The sequence below is a fragment of the Equus przewalskii genome, chromosome 5 (genome assembly GCF_037783145.1).
Source record: "Equus przewalskii isolate Varuska chromosome 5, EquPr2, whole genome shotgun sequence".
Classification (NCBI taxonomy): Eukaryota; Metazoa; Chordata; class Mammalia; order Perissodactyla; family Equidae; genus Equus; species Equus przewalskii.
In genome coordinates, this window is record NC_091835.1 from 14,046,353 (window position 1) to 14,069,473 (window position 23,121).

General features: G+C 39.0%; 1 protein-coding gene across 9 annotated transcripts in view; it reads left to right on the forward strand.

The window, feature by feature from the left end:
* NYAP2 (neuronal tyrosine-phosphorylated phosphoinositide-3-kinase adaptor 2) overlaps positions 1-23,121 on the forward strand; it is a 257,064-nt gene that overhangs the window by 188,400 nt on the left and 45,543 nt on the right. For 8 of the 9 annotated variants that reach the window (XM_070618403.1, XM_070618406.1, XM_070618405.1 and 5 more), the window contains one exon: positions 22,619-22,722. In XM_070618403.1, coding sequence (XP_070474504.1) covers positions 22,619-22,722 — 104 coding nt within the window. Of the gene's footprint in view, positions 1-22,618; positions 23,013-23,121 lie in introns of those variants that run through there. The other variant, XM_070618410.1, reaches the window with a different exon arrangement.

Genomic DNA, 23,121 nt, shown 5'->3' on the forward strand with positions numbered 1-23,121 from the left:
TGAAATAAGTGGAAATGAAACAACTAGATGGCCCACAATTAAACTTTTACTGGATGCTTAGTAAGTTTCATAAAAATAGGTAAACTGTAGTATATTTTTGACACTTTGATCTGAATCTTCTAAGAAATTCAGAGTGTAAACAGAATTTATAACCTACTTTCACTTTCTTCCACTGGAAACTCTTGAAGCATCTCTTTTGCTTTGTGGCGTCTAAAATCTACTCTCCTGAGTCTTTCAGCTCTGTTTGTAGAGCAGTAAATTGTCTACTGACCAGAAAAAAATGGGAAAAATATCTTTAGTCCCTCACACTCTCCATCTTAGACTATGAAGGAAGTAAATAAAGGTGGAAGAAGAAAAGATTTTTGTTGTATTTTCAATAAAGACATTTTTGTGTACATATTAAAAAAAAAGTGAAATGTAGGGGCAAATGTAGTCACTTATATAATGTTGGTGTAAATCAGGGCTTCTTATATGAAAATGAAACCACCAACATGAACACTCAAAAGAGCACTTACATTACTTGAATTTTTAGAAGTCAGTGCCTCCCAAATACATCGCGGAACTTATGTCTATGAAGCCTACCCTTATACCAGTTTTGAGGGAAACAAGGGAGAAAAGGAAAAATGTTTATGTTCGTAGTTTTTATTTTCCTAGGAAGAAAGAACTTAAAATGTACCAATTCTATACTAGAAAATGCCTTAGTTCTGTGAGCAAAAATGTGTAAAATAGAATATCTGAAGTTCCCTCACCTTTGGTGTTTTAAACAAACCATGCACTACTTGGAGAATACTCATCAGTGAGACGGCCTTTGTCCAGAATAGGCAAATAACTAGTGAAGAGAGTATTTTGGACTTGCTATTTTGGGACAATAGAAAATGAGTCATTATTTACTCTTTCTCCTTTTTCACGCTTCCGTTTCAGTATTGTCTCCTTGTCACTGGGCCACTGAACTACTAATTCTCTACCAGAAACACTAGAACTGCAACTGATAGTTCTCTTCCCTGAGTAACAGAGGTACTCAAGTCTACACCTAACACTAGACAGGAAAGAAGATTCCACCTATAAATCTCCCTCTCTCTGTCAACTCTCTGCCTCTGGTTCTTTCTCTTCTTCTCTCCGGACTCTCTCTCTCTTTCCCCCTCCCTATCTCTCCCTTTTTCTCTCCCCTCTTCTCTCTTTCCTCTCCCTCTCTCTCTCTTTCTCTCTCTCTCCCATACACACACACAGGCACACAAACTCCTACCAGTCACAGACTATCGCTTTACCAAAAGTAGTTTAGCCACTTGAAATGGTTGCTCTTAACAGCTCTTTTGAGGAATGGAGGAACTACTGAAGTCAAGCGAAGGAATGTGTCAGGAGATCTCAGTTCTAATTAACATTGCCACTGGTTGCTGTGGTACTTTATTAAAGTCACTGCTGTTTAGTAAATCAGAGATTCTCCAGAGGGTGATTCTTGAAGGCAGTAGAGGACTGGGACTCAAATGCTCATGAAAATAATGGGGAAAAGTGGAACTTACACAAGTAAGTATGGTATTAACAAAAATTCAGATTTCAATCACTGAATCAATCAACAGATAGTTTCCAAGCAGCTTATCCCACTCTGTAATGGTTTCTGGAAAGAAACACACCCACATACGCCATAAATAAGCTACGTAAAACATGGTCTCTGACACTCCAAGATTTTACTGTGTTTCTTTATGACACAAATCTATCAAACATAAATTAATTAGATTATAGTCAAATCTATTATTTTCATTATTATCGACTATTTAGTGTACATTTAGTATCATTTAGAGAATAGAAAATTAGCGTGGGCTTGAAAAACGTTGGTTGGCTTAATGGGAAACATTAAGTCTTAAACCCAGATTACGTCACGTCTTTAAAAAAATCATTGTTATTATCATTAATTAAGAAGAAATATAAACAGAGAACTTTCCACGTGGGCTAAAGAAGATGAACAAACGCTGAGGGGACCTCTCCTGACTTGGCCAGACTGACTGAAGGAGCATTTTGAAAGTAAACTCAGAAAGCCTTGGATTTACCCCATATGGAGTGATCTTAAAAAGACCTCAACTTCTCTGTGTTCAGCTTTGTGTGTTTCTGCTGTTCTGAGAGGGTCCACCAAGGGACGCAAACTGAGATGCCCAGAGGACAGGCAGGTCACGCTAGCGAGTATATTAGGAGAGGTGCCTCCTGCAAAACACACATACTTTGCTTGCACATTACACACATAGGAATGTTTTTTCCTCCCACAAAGGAAATATTTTCCCCGTTTTTCTTGAAACTTGAAGCTCTTTTGTTCTAAGAGCTAATATTTCTAAGAGTTCTAACATTTCCACATTTGATAGAAGCATAGGTAGGGAGAAATATTTCTCCATTGCAAAGAAAATCTATTGCAAACTGACAAACATCAGGACCAAATGATGGAAATGCAGGTGACCTGGAAACCTCAGGGGCACCTCAAGGGAATAGAAGCTACTCAGCACCAGCTGATGCTCAGCATGAGAAATGCTCACCCTGAATTCCCAGCTTTAATGCTATTATGTGTAATCTTCCAATTTTTAAATATGGCTCAATTTTCAAAAACATTGAATCAAATAATTTGCTTCATCTGGCTGAATAAAACCTAAAGGCTGTCAATTTCCATTTTCTGTTTTGTAACATCAAGCAATGACCATTCAGTGGAGGCATGAATTTGACCCTGAAGCAAAGAGAGGTTGGGTTATGGCAGAAGCAACAGGTGCCGGTAGACATCTGCCCTCCTCGCTTTTGTTTTCCAGAAACTGTAGCTCCTTGAGAAGGTTATCCTAAGGATATACTAAGGGTAGAAGTGGGGATTAGAGAGAGAGGCACACGGCCTTAGACAGTCAAGAAGGCAGTAAGAATTTCTTAACTCTGAAAGAGGAACAGAGGTCTGGCAATCCATGACCAGTAAGGACCAGCAGCCTAATCCTTCACAGCATCCTTCCCAGCACCTCACATCCTTCAAAGTGTCACAGCCTCTGATTGAGAGGGAGGATGGGGGGTAGAGTTGGAATGGGGCTTCCAGTGAGGCTAGATTTTATGCTTTATGATTCCAGCCTCTAAAATATGGAATTCTATACTTTAAGGGGCTCCTTATGCTTGGAAAACAGACTCCCCACGATAACCAGTGTGGGCTGAATACTACAAGGGCCATCTGGTATATTCTGCTCTGCAGAACAGTTCTGGGCCTTTTCACATCCCATTGCAGGGAAGCATTTTTGACCGCCATTTGTGAGTCAGCCCTTCATATCCACGAAAGTCCTCTGCACACAAGTTCAGAGAAGTGAAAAACAGATACGGATTTAATTTCATTTAAAGAAAACAAAGAAATGTGCCATTTCTTGCACATCACATTTGTGGAGTAAATTTTCTTCTAATTATAAATGCATGCATACAGTATAATATGGTGGTTGAGTACTGAGGTTTGGGCATCTGGCAGATCTGGATTTAAATCTGGATTCTGATTTTTATTAGTGATGACATTGGCGTGTCCCTTCATCTCTCTGAGATTCATCTATAAAAGATGGATGGTAATTGTACTAACTCATAGATATTATTAAGAATTAAAGGTGAGAATTAAATGAGATAACATATAAACACACTTAGCATGGTGTCTGGAACACAGTAGTAAATAAACACTAGTCATCACTATGATTCCAGACACCTTTGCAGATACCTTTGCAGCAGAGCTGAGAGATCAGTGGTCTGGGGTAATAAAGGAACATTTCCTATAAGTTGTGGCATTTGAGCTGAGCCCGGAACAAGCAGAATTGCAACAGAGAAGATAGCAAGAGAAGTGCAGCGAAAGGAGTCAAGAGTTGTTTTGCTGGGGATGGTGAGAACTCTGGCTCCAACATGGCTGTTAGTGCACCCACACCTTAACCTATGGTTCTTAAGATATTTTCTGCTCTAATTCATATTCTAATCACATCTTTGAAGATTGGGGAGATCACAAAGATGTTAGGATATTAGCCACAGGCCCACAAGTGGGTACCTGGGAAGGAGATCTGGCAGAATGGGGCCATTTAATCTAAGCAACAGAAAACTGGGACTCAGCAGAGGGAAGCGCGATTGAGTCCAAGAGTGCAGTCTTTGAAACTAAATTTTCATCAGTTGATTTATAAGAAACATGCTCTCCTCTTGAAAATTATGAAACATATTTACTGTACTTTACTTGATAACGCTGGGATGACTGGCTAACTTTGCTGATAAACCTCCTGCAACTATAACTCAGAATTTGTGATTCAGCCCTTCATATCCAAGCAAAGTGCCATGCACACAGGTTTAAAGAGGTGAAAACAAGAGAGCAGCACAGAATTGGGCAGCCTAACTGAAAATTGTGGAAAAGTATGACAATATTTCCTGACAAACCATAATAGATCTATATAGTTCCCTTTTTTGTCTTTTTAAATGCACATAAGCCATCCTTTACAATAATGTTAGTAAATTAATACTTTGGTGGTAATGACCTGAGGAAATTACACAACACTACTGTGCCTGAGTGTCTCTATCTTTGTAGAAAAAAATGAAGGAAATCTTACCGTGTACGTCATTATGAGGATTAAATAAAAAAATGCATAGGAATGCCTAGCACAAGGCTGGTTTATAATAACTAGTAGACCAAACTTTACTCTGTTCTCATTCAATTTTACTGACAAAATTTTTCTAGGATCAAGACTGAACGTTTCCTTTAGAAAGCCCAGTTCATTGCAAATATGATATAAGGCGTTCTTTAGCTACACACTTTATAACTGGCCATAGGACCACTATTAGTGGACGTCCCGTGCTTCATTTATTAGTGCATTTTCCAATAAAGATTTTAGGCCAGGGTGACTGCCATTGTTGGATTCTCTTGCGTCTACATTTATGAAATTTAGAGAAAGGATCAGGCGGAGACTTTAAGACTTGTTTGCTGCATTATACACAGTTATCAAGAAGTAATCTTAATCTCTCACACTCTTTCTGTTCTGCTTGGTAACAATGAATGGGATTTAAAATCGTGTTGGCAAGGATGTGGGAATTACAAGAAAATGTTGATAAGCACAGAGGTACACATTTTCTTTAATAAATACTCAACTTGACATTCATTCACCTATTAATTCAGTCATTCATTCCCTTCGTGTCTGTTTTCTAACAAAATTTATTCGGCATCTACTTTGTACTATGCAGGAACTAGATGTTGGGGTGCAGGGCATGCAAGGGCAATACTGTAGACTAGAACTGCATCCCCAGAGATTACAGTCCAGCAGGCAAGACAGAAAATAAAAATTATAAATGTTATGCGGGGGAAGTGCTGGACACAATCATATGATTTATTCTCCGGCTAAAAGGAAGGTAATTCAGACAGGCTTCCTGGAGAAAGTGATATTAAATTTGATACTAGCAGGACAAGTAGGAGACAAGCACATAAGAGGGGACAGAAGTGCAGATGAAAAGATTTACTTTTAGAACCTGATTAGTATTAAACATTTTAGTATACAGGCATATATTTTATTTTATTTTATTGTGCTTCACTATATTGCACTTCGCAGATAGTGTGTTTTTTACAAATTGAAAGATTGTGGCAACCCTGTGTTGAGCAAGTGTATTGGCGCCATTTTTCCAACAGCATTTGCATTTTTAAGCAATAAAGTATTTTGTATTTAAGATATGTGCATTTTTTTAAGATGTAATGCTATTGCACACTTAACAGACTACAGTATAGTGTAAACATAACTTTTACATGCACTGGGGAAGCAAAAATTTGTGTGACTTGCTTGATTATGATAGTCACTTCACTGAAGTGGTCTGGAACCAAACCTGCAATGTCTCTGAGGTATGCCCATGGCTATACAATTCCCAAATTATGTCCTCTTCTCTTTCTTCCAGTTCACCATGTGGCCTGGCTCCTTTGGGTTGCTGAGTTTGCAGTAATGGTCCCAACTACTCCCCTCTCACTGGATCCACACTCTTTGCAATATGCTTTCATAACTCCTTATCAAGAAGTAAGGTCTGTTTCCTACCCCTTGAATCTGGGCTGGCCTTGTGTCTTGCACTGACCTATGGAATGAGATGGAAGTGACTGTGTGTCAGTGCTGAGCCTCAGCCTCAAGAGGCCATGAATGCTTCCACTTGCTCTTTCCTAACCCTACTACCACCACGTAAACAAATTTGAGGTAGCCTGTTGGAGAATGAGATACATGTGGAGGAAAGCCAAGAGTCCCCAGCCTACAGCCAGCCAACCCCCAAATGTGAGAAAGCACAGCACAAAATAGCAGAAATACCTCCTTGACCCATAGCTGACTGCAGATGCACGAGTGAGCCCAGCCAAGACCAGAAGAAGCATCTGACCCAGGCTCATGAACAAAATTTAAAATGAGTGTCATTTTAAGTCACTGAGTTGGGGTGTAGTGTGAAATAATTAACTGATATAGATGGCATGGTCTGTTTGAATATGGCTGGTTTTCCTTCAAATGGAAATGCTTTTTTATTATTATTATATAAGTAGAGCATGCTCATTGAAAAACAGTCCAAGTAAAAAGTGAAAATCCACCTTCCCATCTCTTGCTTCACCATCCCGCTTTTCAAAGCATCGTTTTTTCACTGTCGTGGTTTCACCATTTAGGGCCTGTGTACTGAGAGAGCCTGTGAGTTCTTTGTTATAGTGTTCGTTTTTATTATGCAACAGGAACAACAAACCAATCTGGTAGACTTCAGGCCTCCGCTGTAATTTGTGCTTCGCTGTAGGATATTGACTAACTTCCTGCTTGGCTCCACCGCAGCCCCAGGCAGCTGTGGGCTTCAGCGTCTACGACCCTCAAGGCTGTCATTCTCTACAGCCAGCTCAGGCACCAGAAGACAATTCCCCACATCTGCTCTCCTTCGCTATCATAATTGGGTGCTTGGTTATTTCCTCAGGGAGCAGTGGCAGATCCTGTTGCTAGGTTCTGCTCACGATTTTCACACTCCAGAGTGTAACTCTCCCTCTCTGAATTCTAGTAGTAAACACATAACAGAATTCTCATTTGGAGAATCTTTGGAGAGTAATGTAAGTCATCTCCCTAATACCCCACTTTTATTTCTCTGTGGAAAACTGGGACTTCTGCCTGCTAGAATTTGTGTTCACCAGAGAAATAGTTTCATTTGTATTTCTCCTGATGCTGATGATACGGCTTGGAGAAACAACCAGAAAAAAAGAACTTGGAGTGAGTTAACCATTTTAAATAGCCAAAATGTGTCTTTACAGGATTTGAATGTAAATAAACAGGGGATAAAATGCAGAAGGCTAATTGCAAAATGATAGAAGGTAATTACTCTCACACTCCAAGGCAAAAAGCTAGACCACAGAAGCAGAACTTGCAAAAGAAGTGGTCAAAATGAATTTTGTTGTCCTTACCTGAACTCCCATCTCTAGACTAGGAAAGCGGTTAGTGACTGAGAGGCTAGAGACTAGATATTAGAAAGACTTTGAGGTTGACTTTGTGCATGTGTGAGTGTGTGTGTCTGTGTGTGTGTGTGTGTGTGTACATGATAAGTTTCCTTCCCGATCAAGGAGAGATGAGAAGTCAAGTGTCTCCCCGAGTAGAAAATCAAGTGAGAGAAACTTTAATGTGACTCCCTGGAAACGTTGTTGTTTATTTCTAGTCATTGAGAGGACACAGCTAAAAAAAAAGCGTAAGAGGTGAGCTGAATGGCCTGTGACCACAGAGCAGAAAGCTGCTTGGCAAGTTGCTCTCCAGCCGCCGATGATGGGTTAAAGATGTGTGGAAAGTGTGTTTCCCATGGACCAGATTAGGCCATGGAGAAAAGCTCTGGAGGTGGCTTAGGTTCTGTGACTGCCTGGAGTGGCAAGGACTCTGCAGGACATAGCTCAAGGTGCACTACAGGATGCTCAGTGGGCAAACAGGCAGGGGATCTCCAGGGAGAGATGGCCAGTCATGGGAGGCATTCAGGACATACTTGAAAGTACCCCAAAAACACAGTTGTTCACTTCTCTTCCCTTCCCTGCTATGGCCAGAGTGTGAGACACACCAGTTCATGCTAGTGCCAGTCAAGAAGACTTTCCCTGCCTCCTCACCTCTCTCCGCTCCATCTACCCTGGGCCTTGTGTGGGTAGACATGGTGGGACCAAGTTGAGGGCAGAGGGGTAAGAACCTGAGACAAGGCAAAGAGAGAGAGGCTGTCTCCTCTGTGTGCCAGGAGTGAGCCTAAATTGGGCCAGGAGAGAAGCGTTCCTTGAAATAAAGTTCAAAATTATAATTAATGTAAGGAACAAGGTATTTAAAGTATGACTTCAGTGAGACTTTCTGTGACTTGAAGAAACTGAAGGAGTTTTAATTATCAAAATGTAAAGGAAAGTTCTGGGACTTGGGTTAGGGTTTATCCACAGGGTAAGAAAGAACTGGCACCCGCAAAGCAGGTGGGAACTGGTTTGTGGGGAGAGAAAAATATCATTGTTTTCAGATCACATCTAAGATCCTCTGTGTTCAAATTAATAGTTAAATACACAAGCTTGAAGAAGACAGAGTCTGATCTAATTACGAAATTTGCTCTAAGATTATTGCAAATTATATTTAAATTGAGTTATGGAATTTAAGTTTATCACCTTTGTAGATTATCTGTGGCCCATTTAAAATAATGCATTCTATTTAAATACAATGCGTTAGCTTATAAAATACTATTAAAAGTGCTATTTTGGGGCTGGCCCGGTGGCATAGCAGTTAAGTTTGCAGTTTGCATGAACCACCCAGGGTTCGCCAGTTCAGATCCTGGGTGTGGACCTATGCACCACTTATCAAGCCATGCTGTGGCAGCATCCCACATATAAAGTAGAGGAAGATGGGCATGGATGTTAGCTCAGGGCCACTCTTCCTCAGCCAAAAGAGGAGGATTGGTAGCGAGTGTTAGCTCAAGGCTAATCCTCCTCAAAAAAAAAAAGTGCTATTTCATTTGATCTTCACAAAAACATGCACATCTGTGGCCTGGTATTATGATCTGTGAACGTATGAAAACAGAAACCAATTTAAGTGGCTAAGCGTTTATTTGGGTTCAAAGAGTTGTGATTCTGGAAGCACAGATTCAGATAGAAATCCAAATAGTATCCCACAAAGGAGTAAAAGTCAGGGGATTTTAAAGGCAAAGAAGGGAGGTTATATTACAAAGAATTTTAACTGGGTTGGAGGCAGAGAGCTAGTCTTGTCTAATCATTGATTGACTATTGATTCTGTCTTCAGGAAGTCCATCATCCTCAGTCTTTGTGATCAGGATGTCTGTTCTCCTCCTGACTTTTCAAACAATTGCTTGTAAAATAATTGCCATTTTGGCCCAGCCTAAGTTTCAAGACAGCAAAGCAGTGCCTCTGGAAAGGCAGCTCTGACTCCATTTTAAAATGGTTCCATTCTGGTCAGTTTTGACAGATCTGATTTTTTAGGTGACCAACTGAAGCTCAAGAGGAATCAATTCAATTGCCCAGACTCATTGGTAAGTAGTAGATTCTAATCAAGAAAGGAATTTCAGGCTTCTGACCCATGGTACATCTCTCTCTTCCCATGATTTCATTAGGTTAAGTTTCCCTATTTCCACCTCCACGCTCACGAATTCATTCATTTATTGATCTGTGTTTCTCAGTATAATATTATCAAGCATTGAGCATGTGCCAGTAGGGGAGGTGGCTATTAATCACAAAAGTGAAAAATGTAATTATAATCTGTGACGAAAGCCACTGAGGAAAATGACACTGCACTCCCTCCACACTGGACGACATCCTGAGGACTTGGAAACTGAGATCTCAGGTGGATTAGGAGAAAGGACAATCAAAGGAGAGGACCCAGGAGGGGCAGTGACCCTTTACAGGAGGGCGTGTGTGGATGAGTGGCTGAAAGGAGGACAGGGAGCAAGAGAGTGTGGTGACAGGGGAAGCCGCGAGCCTGGCATGGCTATGCTGAGCTGGCCACATCGTGATTCGCGTCTTACCTAAAAATGACAGGAAGCCACTTATGGATTTTCAACTCCCGAGACTTTAAACTCAGGGATCAGATTTACAAAGTCAGCTAATGTATTATCATCCCAAATGAAGAGAAACAGAATTATGAAGATAGATGTGCTGCCCCAAATAACCTGCCTTGTAAATCCAAAGAAGAAATGTTTTCTCTGCTCTCTAGCCCATGAAATTTCTCTCTTCCTATAAGCAACTGAAAGGTGTCTGTAAATGATTGTTTCATATATCTAAAAATTAATTCTTGAGCACCTGAGCAATCATGTCACACATGTGCTTTTTTCTCCCTTAAAAATAGCAACATCCTGTGTGCTTGTCTTTCTCTGGTTCAGTCATTTACTCATTCAGCAAACCTGGGAGATCCCTGTTTTGAGCTGGACACTGTGAGGTGATGACAGATGACCTCTGCTGTCAAGGAGCTTATGTTTGCCTATGATGGGGCTTGATATTTTATAGCAAGAGGACATTATTGTCCTTGATTCACTGAGAGGACACGGGACTTTGTTTTCTAGTAGTTTGTAGGGTTTCTCTAAACTATATTCTTTTCTGAATTTTTTTTCTGTAAGATGGTTGGTTTAAGTTATGACAGCAATGTAGAATCAAGGAATTTGGTAATATTAACTGATGTGTGTATGTGTGTGAGTGTGTGTGTTATATATAAAGCCGCTCATGAGTTTTAAGCTTGGGTCTTATGTGATCCGCTTTGCAAAGTCAGCTAACTTATTATCATATACTATATATAACTATGTGTATGAGTGTATATAGACACCCATACACACATACAGTGTCTTAAACTTGATTTCTCCCAAAACATGCATAAACCATGACATTGTATATAATATTAGATACCCTGAACTCTGCTGGAAAAAAATGCAACTTGGTAGTAATTTCATTCTTCTTAGAGAAATTCTGAATTTCCAACTACTATCTAATTCTCTTGGGGAAAAATAATTAACCAGATACAAACAATTCAGATAGTGCAGAGGGTGCCTTCACCTATTTGGCTCTCAATAGATTAATCCTGTTTGAGAACCAAGATGGCAATATTCTGGCTTGAATTTTGACTGTACTGCCAGCTCCTGTGTCTTTCACTGCAGGAACGTGGCCCCACCCTGTGTCCTCTGGAAGGGGTCCACCCTGACATTGCTCCTAGTTGGCCGCAGTTGACTTTCTTTGGAAAGGCCCTGTGGGTACGCTGCACCAACAGTATTCACAAAGAATGCCCTTTATGTTTCTGTGAAAAGTCATAGGGACGTTACAAAAAAGAACGGTTCTGTCTGACTAATGCTGGGCCTTTACAGAGCCTACTTCTGGAAGCTTGTAAGCAGACCTGACCACATATCAAATTGTATTTGCACTGCCATCTACTGTCCAAGACAGGAACTGCCATTTCCCCCTCGATTTTTTTTGTTGTTAAATTTCATTGAAGTCTGGTCAATGTATTTTTGCCTTTTTGCTAGAAACTTGGGAAAGATGAAGAAATGGAAGAAAATGCTTCTTCAAGTGAGAAATGTACAAATAATTCATCTTTTACACTGGGCTTCGTTCTTTAACATAGGGTTTAAAATAATTCATTTAATAAATACACATGAGTCCTTATCAGGGATTGGTTATCATGTTTCCCAGGGGAAATATAGTGGGGAATGAGAGAGAGGGATGGCTCCTGTCCTCACAGAGCAGACAGTTTAGTAAAGGAGGGAAAGGAAGGAAGGGAGAAGGCACAAGGACACCAGGCCGAGTGGAGTGGCATGATTAAAACCGTAGAGTAGGAGAAGGTGCAGAGCTTTTGGAGAATTTAATGCCACATGGCAGGAACAAGACTGCAGATGAGGCTGGTTATGTAAGCTGAGCCATGCGTGCCATTATGAGGAAGCAATTGAGACTTCATTATATTATAAGCAGAGGAGCTGAGAGATTGTATTTGCCTTTAAATAATAAAAATAGCTAACATTTCTTGAGGTCTTGTGACATACTGGTCACTGCAGGGAAATCTACATTTATTATTTAATTCTTTTTTTTTTTTTTAAGATTTTAAAATTTTTCCTTTTTCTCCCCAAAGCCCCCGGTACATAGTTATATATTTTTAGTTGTGGGTCCTTCTAGTTGTGGCATGTGGGATGCCGTGTTATCATGGCTTGATGAGTGGTGCCATGTCCGCGCCGGGGATCCAAACCAGCGGAACCCTGGGCCACTGAAGCAGAGAAGGCGAACTTAACCACTCGGCCATGGGACCAGCCCTCTCTTATTTAATTCTTACAATAATTTTATGAAGTAAGTACCTTTATTTCTCCCATTTACCTGTGAACAAACTGAAGCTTACAGAAGTCCTTCAAGCAAATTGCCCATGGTCGTCCAGCTAGTAAAAGGTGAGAGTTTGGCAGCCTTCCTGCAAAGATAGACCTCTTTCCCAGTAGCTCCAGTAAAAGTATGAAGGCAGCTGTCATTGACTGATGTGGGTCACATGTCCCCTCCTGAACCAATAAGGGAGGCCAAGGCGGATAGAATGACTGACCTGAGTCATGTGACCACTTCTGGCGCTGGAGCTGGAGTCAGCCCCTACTGTGGGAGCATAAGAACTGAGATTACTGGTAATGTTATTCTCCAAAGGAAATTCAAACTACTATACCAGGAAAAAGAGGAAACGTATCTGGATAGGTGAAAATGACAGATGACCATTAGCACTCCTAAATTTTATTTTTAAATAAATTTTTGTCACGCCTAGCCATTTACTGTTAAAACTTTTACCAACAACTTTAGGAAATTTTAGCAAATAGCAAACTTGAGTTATGCATAATCCTACCAACCTTGTTACAAAAATAAAGCACAAAAAGCAGACCAGAAAGGAAGAGTAAAAGGACCTTAGTAAACCAGCTCATGGTCAATCAAGTGTATTTTTGAGGTCACTTCAATTGTTCCAACAGATATGGATTATGAACATCAAAGAGTCAATGAATGAATCTTGGAGCTTGCTGCTTCTTATAAATGATGAAAAAGTGCCCTGAGAATTTGGGTGGTTTCCCTTGGGTCTCACAGGCAGGTGATAGTTTTTCTTGGACACTGCCATAGAGAATTTTCTAGGGCAGCATTTCACAACTGGTGGTCTCCAAATTCCCTGGAGTTTTCAAATGTTTTCGCATGTTTTTTGTGATTCCACATGGTATTTTCTTCTGTTTCACTTTTTGTTTTTTAAATACTCCACTGGCAAATTATTTGTATAAAAAGTTACCTTTTTAAGAGAACTCTTTGGGGAGTCATATCTATATGAAGCAATGGTTCTCAAACTCTTCAGTCTCAGAACCCCTTATGTTCTTAAAAACTATTGAGAATCTCTTTATTTGGGTTAAATCTAACAATATTTACATAGTAGAAATGAAAACCGAGAATTAAAAAATTATCTGTTCATTAAAACCAAAAAACTCTTTATATGTTAACGTAAATATTTTTATTCATGAAAATTAACTGTGTTTTCCAAAACTGTAACAATTGGTGAGCAGATTGACATTGCTTTACGTTTTTGCAAATCTCTTTAATGTCTGACAATAGAACATAGATTCTCATATCTGCTTTGGATTCAAACTGTGATATGTTGCTTTGGTCGAAATATATGAAGGAAATCTGGCCTTATACAGATGCATAGTTGAAAAGGGAGGAATATTTTAATAACCTTTTCATATAATTGTGGATATTCTTCTTTAATACTCTTCCCAAACTCAACGATAGCAGTTTCGTAAGGGTTAGTTACATGTTAATAAACTTATCGTGCTCTGTTACATTAAAATCCATTGTTTTATCTTGCACTTTAAATGTATCTTTTACCCACGCATGATTTATAACATCGTGCTTTCAGAAAATTTCAGTTCACTAAGTCACGCAAATCTTCCATATGTTGACACATTTCATTATAAAAATCAATACCGCACATTCATTAATATCACCACTGATCTCGTAAGAAAAGTCTTTAAATATTAGGATGCTGTCAGGCTCACAGTGGCGAATACAAGTTTTTCACAGTTTTAATTTTTGCTTGAAAGCTCAAATTTATCATTGTCAACAAATACTTCCAGTTGTCTTCCTAAAAGCAATAAGCTCACTTCATTCATTTTTGAAAAAGTGTCTGCCAAATACCCAAGTCTGTGTAGCAGTGAAAAATATATAATTTCTAAGATAGTTTGGTGCTATTGCTTTGATGTGCTAAGGTAACAACAGGTTTATCCAGCATTGTTTTTGGACTTTGAGTGCATTTGTCAACACAGTGAAAAAAACAATTAGTGTCTTGGTTAGTATTTTTACGAAAATAGTTTTGACCTCATGTCCCCATCACCCCAAAGGCTCTTAGAGCTCTCCAGAAGTTCTGTTGTAGAGTGAATAAGCATGGCCATTACTGGAGATCAGAATGAAGTCCCCTGCTGTTGGTGGTCTTATGTTAGTCTCCTTCCTAGACATGTATTGCTTAGTTTATGTCTATAACAAACAGTGGTTCAAGGCAAAAGCATAAAGATGATGACCAAATACAACACGCTATAAGGACCATAAAAATTATAATGTCCGGTCGCATTTTGTCTCGAGATGTTTTCTCTTTAACAAACCACAAAACCAATGGTATAAAGAAGGAAATATTATTAGTATTAAGTCCAGTTTTGATTGTCATTTTTCAGGAATAAAGAGTTTTCACATTAATAAGGTGGATGATGTACAAAATTTAAGCCTGGCATTTCCTTCTTTTTATTTTGTTATTTAGAAGTAAAATATAACATATTTTTAAAATAGGTTAAATGTTTTTTGTCATGTATTCTTTCCTAATATTAGGTAATGAAAGGATTTTGTTTTTTTGTTGTTGGTGTTTATTCTGTTTTCGACGCCATAACACAAAGTGAAATTTTTATCCCCGGTAATATATATTTGATCCTGATACAAATCATGATATATCTTTTTGAATTTATATCTTGGCAGATGGATTTTCTTTATTTAATGATTTTAAAGACAATTAAGGAGCACATATTACTTGTTAAATAGATAAAATATGTTGCCTTACACACATGTACTTTAATTCTCTTTCATTGTGAAATAAAGTATTTTTGAAAAAAGCACATTTTCATATTCAGCTAAAATGATAAAGATCCTACCGGCATTTCAGAAATTATATATTACAATAAAAAAGGCTGTCAAATTCAAAAAAGCTGTTCATACTGCACAAATACTATGTTATCATGTAGGAAACCAATGATGTATTGCAGCATCTAGAGCATCCCTACGTAGTAAGCAGTATGATTTATATTCTCTCTACATGTGAAAGTGGAAGGCAAGGAAGAGCCCAGCCCTTCAGATGTTCAGAAGGAATACAATGGGTTCTCCTCACTTCACATACATGTGGTTCTCTTTCTCCTCTATACAACGGTCCTGTAATTCTCTAAGTCCATCTTGGATCATAAACTCTATCCACCACGTGGCCACCTCACTTTCCTCTGGGTTCTAGATCTTCATAAGAATTCCGGTATTCCCACAAAGAATTACCAATTACTCCAGCATCAATAGTTTTTCTATCTGACCCTTCAGATAATGTGAGGACCTCGGTCCATGACTATATGGTACTGGAAATCATTCAAAGCTACACAAGTCTCAGCCGCCTTCTCAGAGGAAAAAAAGCTGGAGAGAGAGAAGAAAATCGGCTCCCAGGGTAGAGTTTTGCATCTTGCTGATTTTCTTTCTTCATGCCTACAAAGCGATCACAGCAATGATCCGATTTGCTTTATCTTTCAGCATCATAGTGACAATGCATTGGCCTATAAGCTTCTCGGGGGGGTCTATACAAACATTTGATATTGAAAAAAATTGTAACACCAAAATGCCAAAAGAAACTGCCACATGAACGGTTAATGAATATCTAATTAAATCAGTACAAAGTGTGACATTAGGTCATTAGGTCAAGTTAATTAATTGTTAAATTTCGTATTAAAAGAATTCCATTACACTTGAAAACAATTTCTAGATTAGATTGTCTAATCCTGTAAGAATTCCTGAGTTTGCATAATTGCTGTCTAGAAATCATAGCCAGTTGGGAATTAATTGGGTTATTCACAGTTCAATGATTTCAAAGCAAAATTATGAAAATTTATTTAAAGTATATACAGGAAAAATTACATTTAATCTGGGGCATGAGGACATCTTATATGTTTGCTATGATGTGCAATGGAAACTTTAAAACAAAATGTTTGGAATTCCTGGAGATTGTAACATAGTCCTGGCAAAACAGCCGCTTATTACTCAGGCACTGGTTTATCTCAAATAGCATATGTGTTATTTCAAAAAAATGCCTCCCCCGGAAAAGAAAGTAGAGTGCAGCAAGCATACTTTGGTGTATTAAATAAAAGGTCTGTCTGTGACTTCCACGTCACCCTGAGTCATTGATTAGAAACTTCTAGCAGTGTGATTGAGCTGGGAAAGTCAAGTCTCTGCTAGTACTGAAAAATATAGTGTATTAAAAAAAACCCAAGATAGAGAAAAAATATCTCTCTCCAGAATTTGACAGATTTTATGTCTTTGATGTTAGATGAAAGTGTTTCCTTTGGTGAAAATGCATGAATCTCTTATTGTTGTGTGGATACAGAGCTTGAGAACAGTCATTTGTCTTTGTTTTCCGAAAGTGAAGAGAACTCCAGTACTCACCATAATAGCAGTGGAAACCTTGGAGATTATCCTGTAACCATAACAAGGAATATAATCCTAAAGAGAAATCCAGTTCACCTACAGGGAAGATGAGAAATGACTATCGTGAAAAAAAAGCAATGAAAGATTGTATCCAATAAGAATAAAAAGAAAGAACTAACTATTAAGTAACAAAGCCCAAGGGGTACTTAATAAAAATTTTAAGATCATGCTGCTACTACCCTGAAACATGGCATGATAATATCTTGACAATGCTTTATTTCAAGGAGTTAAAGTTTCTGTCTTCTTCCTTTCTCTTTTTTCCTTTTCTTTCTTCTTTCTTTTTCTTTCTTTCTTCCTTCCTTTCTTTCTCTTTCTTTCTTTCTTTTTCTCCCTGTCTCTGTCTCTGTCTCTCTCTCCCTTTTTCTCTCTCTCTCCTTCTCTCTTCCTCTTTCTCTCTCTCTCCCTCTCCCCTTGTCTCCCTGCCTCCCTCTCTCCTTCTGCTTCCTTCAGTCCTTCCTTCCTTCTTTCCATTCTTCTATTCTTCCTTTTCCTTTCTGTCCCTCTCTCTCTTTCTTGTTCTCTTTACATTTGATCTTCACTGAAATTGCACAAACAACATTAACTTTTACTTCTGGAATGGTTAGTGACGGAGTTTACAAAGGAAGTTTATGAGTTCTTCCTTGGGTGTGGGAAGAACAGATGTCTTCTAGTTCATAATTAATCTCTTAATGGAATGAGTTTTTTTGAGAGGAGGAAAGCTCTCTTAGATCTCTTTTGAGGCATATGTCAATTGTTTTTCATCCCCCAAAGCCTTGGCAGTTTTTATATTAGCAAAATTCAGGAGGAAAACTTATTATTAGTGCCGTGGCTCCCAAGCCTCAGTATTTAAGGCTCAAAGCACAGTGTATTTCCAAAGGTAAGTGCGTTGGACAGTTTAACTTTGATGTCACGGTCCTAGAGAATCTCTAAGAGGCTTGGTTATAACCAGGATCTTTTCTAGGATTTTCAAGACTTCTTCAGACAGTTCCTTTGGCCAGAGAAACCTTGGCAAATCCAACATCATAAGGACTTGTTTCACCAACCTGGTTCCACAAACACTATGATAGATTCCAAATTCATTTAAGTTAAGGACCATGTGAAACGGAAAGAAGAGCCAAAATGAGCATGATAAAGATAAACAAAAACCTCACAATTTAAAAAATGGCCCTATGATACGATACCATTAAGCTGCAACATTATGGAGTGTGTGTGTACACACGTAAGTATGTGTATGTTTTCGTCTGCCTGTGTGTGAATGTGTACATAATGGATTTATGGCAATATTCTCAGCCTGCTGCTGCAGGTGAGGTCATAGCCCATATGAGCCATACTGGGATTTGGCAGTTGACCCCTGGGTGACCTGACCTTAGAGGTAGCCCACAGGGTATTTGGCTAGTAGTGTAAACTGACATGTGTAACCTGTGGTTAGTGGTTAATATTGCAGTGCCTAAGGGGGCTTGATGCACCAAAACATGATCTGGACTGCTGTCCAATGAGGGTAAAGCAAGGCCTTTTCAGGTCATGATGAAATTGGGAGTTTGCTTGGATTTTGGTAAGGCCCAGTCTGTGCGTTGGAGATATCAGTATCTATGTTGGAAAGAAGCTGATTAAGTCAGAATCTGACTGGAAACCTAGCAGGGGAGATTAATCCGTAGGTACATTGGGTAATATAAAAAGCATTTGATTATGTCACTCAGCAGATAATCCCTTCAACATAAACTTGAAAATAACCTTACAGTAAAGAAATACTATTTGCCATCCTTTCCTAGGAAAAATATTGAATTTTCTCACTCCTTGTGACTAAATGTGCTACCACAGTAAAGAGATATATGGAAACATTGGCTCATTATGAAAACATGCCAACCAGGATTCTGATCGATGCTTTACCCACTATTTTATATAGTAAAAGATGATTCCCTAAGGTACTCAAGAATTTATGCCTCCTGGAAATGAAGTTAATGTCTAAGTTACAGTGATAGTTTATCTATGTCATCGTACGATATATTTAAACACCTTTCAAGAGTGGGTGGGTAGATAATAGAAACACCTGCACCAAACTTGAGGAGAATTTCTGGAACCCAAAACCTCCTCTGAAATGGACCCTAGAAGGTCTCGTACCCTTGAATGGGAGTCGCTGCCTTAGTGAGTACGGGAGCCAAGCCTTGAACCCCACCTTAGAGCATGTTCTGGGTTACCTTACGTGCCTCTGTTTGCTTTTAGAAGTTTCATTGACCTTTTCCAGGTTAACTTGAGTGTCTTCAGTGGAAGAAAAATACATATTAATTGAACGCTTACTACAACATAAACGTTCAAAGCCACAGCAAGCTGTGCAAACTCTCTATCAGTGCTAAGGCCATTCAGAAGAAAGAATCAGGATGCGTGACAATAGAAGTACATGTTGAACTAGGTCTTAGAAAGTAGGTGAGATTTGGTTTGATGAAAGCCCATGCATGGGAACACCTTGAGGTGAAGGAGTGTCAAATGTGGAGCCTGAGAGGGGCGACTGAGTTGTATTGTTCTGGGGAGCAGAGCACGGTGGAAAATAGAGTGGCTCTAACCAGATGGGGTCAGATCACAGGGGACCTTCGAAAATTAGTCGGACGATTTTGAAGTTTTTATCACATGGAATGTAGAATAATTGGAAATTTTTGAACAAGTTAGGTGACCTAAAAGTAATCTAGGAAGCTCAGTCTGACATCGTGTCCAAGTTAGTTTTGAGCAGAGAGATTATGGGGACTAGCAAGGTGGTTTCTGATCTATATATAATGATAAATATATTAATGTATTCTGATAAATAAATAAATATCCCAAGTTGTTGAAGACCAAACTTATGATGGCATCAGTGAATTGAGATAAATACAGAAGCCATTTCAAAGTAAAAAGAAAATTTCCAACAAGACTAATTTTATATAAAGAGAAGAAGAAAGCTCTGAACTTAAAAAGTACAAGATTTGGACCCTAAGCCTCTGAGAAAGTGGAGGTGATATTCTGTGAAAATAGGAAAGTCACAAGGGGAATCCAAGATGCTGAGAAAGAGCTATCACCTGGTTTTCATCATGAGACAATGAGATGACTAGTGTCCAGAAGGTATTGGGGCTAAAATGAAACAAAAGCATGAGGAAAGGACAGAACTGTGGGATCTGCCATGTGACCCAAGAGAGAAAAGATTGTGTAAGAAGCCACGAGAGTGCAGGTGTTCTGAGGGAGAAAGTGCAGAAGGAAAAGGCAAAACAAGAGATAAAGATAAAAGCAAAAAGAGCAAAAGGAGAAGAGAGGTGACACCATGAGTGTCATAGATGGAAAAGGGGAAGACGTTTTCTGGAAGAGAATAATGTAATTTCATTAAATGTAGAAGACGAGAATTGAGGTAAGGGTCACTACACACATATGTGTGCAAGTGCCTGTGTGTACAGGTGCGTGTGTGTCTGAGTGTGTGTGCATGTAGAGAAGATGAGAGGCAACATTCCTTAAAAGCACTTGGTATTTTCAGAACTTTCCGGGTAACTTTGATCCACCATTAGCCCATCTATTCCCCACTATCCTGGCTAGTAGGATATTTCATTTATTACTATTTCCTTATAATAAAGAAGCAGTAAAGTGAATGAAAACAGCACATTCTGAAATAGTTTTGACTTCTGAGTAGGTTGGAAAACAAATCTACTCAGCCGGGATCCTCCCACCTCTGCTTTTGCACCTGCTCAGCGCTGCTGGCTGGCGTTAATTACAGCAGCTTCTTTAGGGCCCAGCCTTGGCTGGCTCCCCGCAACACAGGGCACACTCTTGATAAATGACACCATGGCACTCTGCACTTCTCGTTTCTAATGCATTTCCTAATTTTCAGCAAACAATTTTAGGTTTAATGTCTGTCTTTCTGAGAAAACGTAAACTCTTTAAAACACGGATAATTGCCATCTTCTTTTCCCTCACTTAGCATCTAGTGCAGTGTTTTGTGTGGAGTAGGCTTTTGATAAATGTTTGTTGAAGGAACAAAAAACAAACAAGATCTTTAAGTTCTGCTGTCCACAAAGTAGATATCAATGTCCTTTCAAGTCCTGTTGGTTCCCCCAATAAATGTTTTTCTACCACCAATAATTGCACCGAGAAGCTCATCACAATTACATTTTCATAATCAAAAGCGTAATTTGTTGTTTAATATCTGTGTTCTCCAATAGACTGTGAGTTCCCTTAGGGCAAGAATGGGATTTTGGTCACCACACTGTCCCATCCCTGGCACACAGTAGGTATAAAATTAATAGATGCTGAATGTCGAGTAAAAGATTATATTTATTTTGTTCAAAAAGATATAAAACTTAAAGAATTAAACAAATTGATAAGGTCACACAGGTTGTGGAATCAAATTCAAAATCATCTCTAAGTCCAAAGCCTGTTTATTGTCTTTTATTTATTTTTGGGGAATGACACCAGAAACTCAGAGAAAAGGCAATTTGGTTTGTGGAAAAAGAGGCAATTACTACCCTTGAAGGTAATACTTTTAAAATGGAGGTGACACATTGTTTTATAGGTGGAAGCAGGGGTGGGAGAGGAAAGATTGTGTGTAAGGATCTGAGTGTGAATGGGCATAAATGTATCTTAGTCTGTGCATCTGTGAGGGATGGGGAAGGAATGACTGGAAGCCGGTTCGTAGAGGCTGAAGTTGGCCATGAAAAATTCATGTGTTGCAGACGTAGCAAAGCTTTTCTCTAAAGTGCAATTCATACAGAAATGGCATAAAGAAAGGGTTCCTACCCAGCGTGTGCAACACATTTTCTTTTCTTCCAGCAGAACTGGGCACATTCTGTCTCTGTGTCACTCTTAGTTACTTAGTGATGCAATATCATTGGAAGCTAGTTGTTTAATGAGTTTAATTTTTAAGTCTAATTTATAAAGAAAGGCTTTTTGGAAAGCACTTGTTCGTTTGCAATGCAAATATCAACTTTACTGAGCGACAGGTCTCTAATTTATAAGTTGGGACCACTTATCACTATCTCTGTAATTCTAAAGAGTATCTTTAGGATTAGAGATAATTTAAGTGTAGCCCAAACAATCTGGAAGATACTAGACACTCAAAAACTAACAGCTAGTATAAAATTTTGTGATAAAAGCACTTGATGTCAATTTTTCTTTTTATAACTCCTTTTCCTCTCCTTTATCAAATATCTTCAAATATATCTGAAAATCAACATCTTCTGTATACCATAAATTCTATGCTTCTTGGATGAAGGGAATTCTTTGCATGCCCAAATTCTAATCTCCAAAGCATCCCGTCAATGGCCTAGGCAGCCCATTTGGGCTCCTTAATAGAGGAAGAGTTAGGGGAATGCTTTTCAATTTTGAAAAATAATATTATTATGAAAGATTGCAAAAGTCTTGGGAAATAGGTATAAAATTTAAAGCAAAATGGAGGTAAATTAGAGAAATGTTACTTTGAAAATATGACGAAAGTTGTCACCATAAGCACAATGATACTGATTTCAAAATTAGAAAGAAAAAGAAAGAAAAGAAGGAGGGAGAGAGGGAGGAAGGAAAAATATTGGAGAGGATGGGAAAGACATTTTAGGATGTAGGACACCTATGGATCAAAGGTGAAAACGATGCCCCAAAGATAATCACGTCACTTGCTTTTTCCCCCAATGGGATGTTGTTGCTCCAATAATCACTCTATAGAAACTAACCCTAAATGGGGCAAAATGATGTGCAAGGGGACAAGGCTGTGCTTCCATGAGTTGTTCTTTATTCCCAGGAGCTGAGCTGCCAATAAAGCTCACTTTAGAGTCCATCCTTATGAAGTTGTTTCCTCAGCTGCCCATTCTTAGCAAACATCAGAGGTTTTGGAGGTGTTAGAAGAGCACGCAGCAAAACAAAAAGGAGTCTGAAAGCCTTTTCATCACTGCCAACGTTGCTCAGCTAATACTGTGTGTCTTTCCTCCTTGTTCACAGAACCGAAAGTAAGCTGCAAACTAGGCCGGTCTGCGTCCACATCAGGTGTGCCCCCGCCATCAGTTACTCCTCTCAGGCAAGCCAGTGACCTGCAACAGAGCCAGGTACCATCATCGTTAGCCAATCGTGATTGACTTCCTGTGATGCAACATGCCAAACGCTTCCCACCTCTGTCTGTCGTGTGTTGCTGTAGACAACTGTCGCATTGGCTTTTATTTTTCTCTGTGTGTATGGGATGGGGAATGAGTTGTGGCAGTCTGTGTTTTCATCCGAAAAGGAAAGTCTTTCTTCCCTGTGATTGGTGAAACTTTCTTTGCTGTTTGTTACCAAATCCTTTTTGTCTCTGGTTTCCATCATTCTGTAATATAAATGTAGTAAACTTGTACCATATGTATTGGCTTAGTGGTTGTTTTTTTAAATTCTTTCTCTCTTCCATGTTTTGTGTACTTTTATACTGTCTCTGAAAATTTATCAACATTTGATAAATTTATCTACTTTGTTTT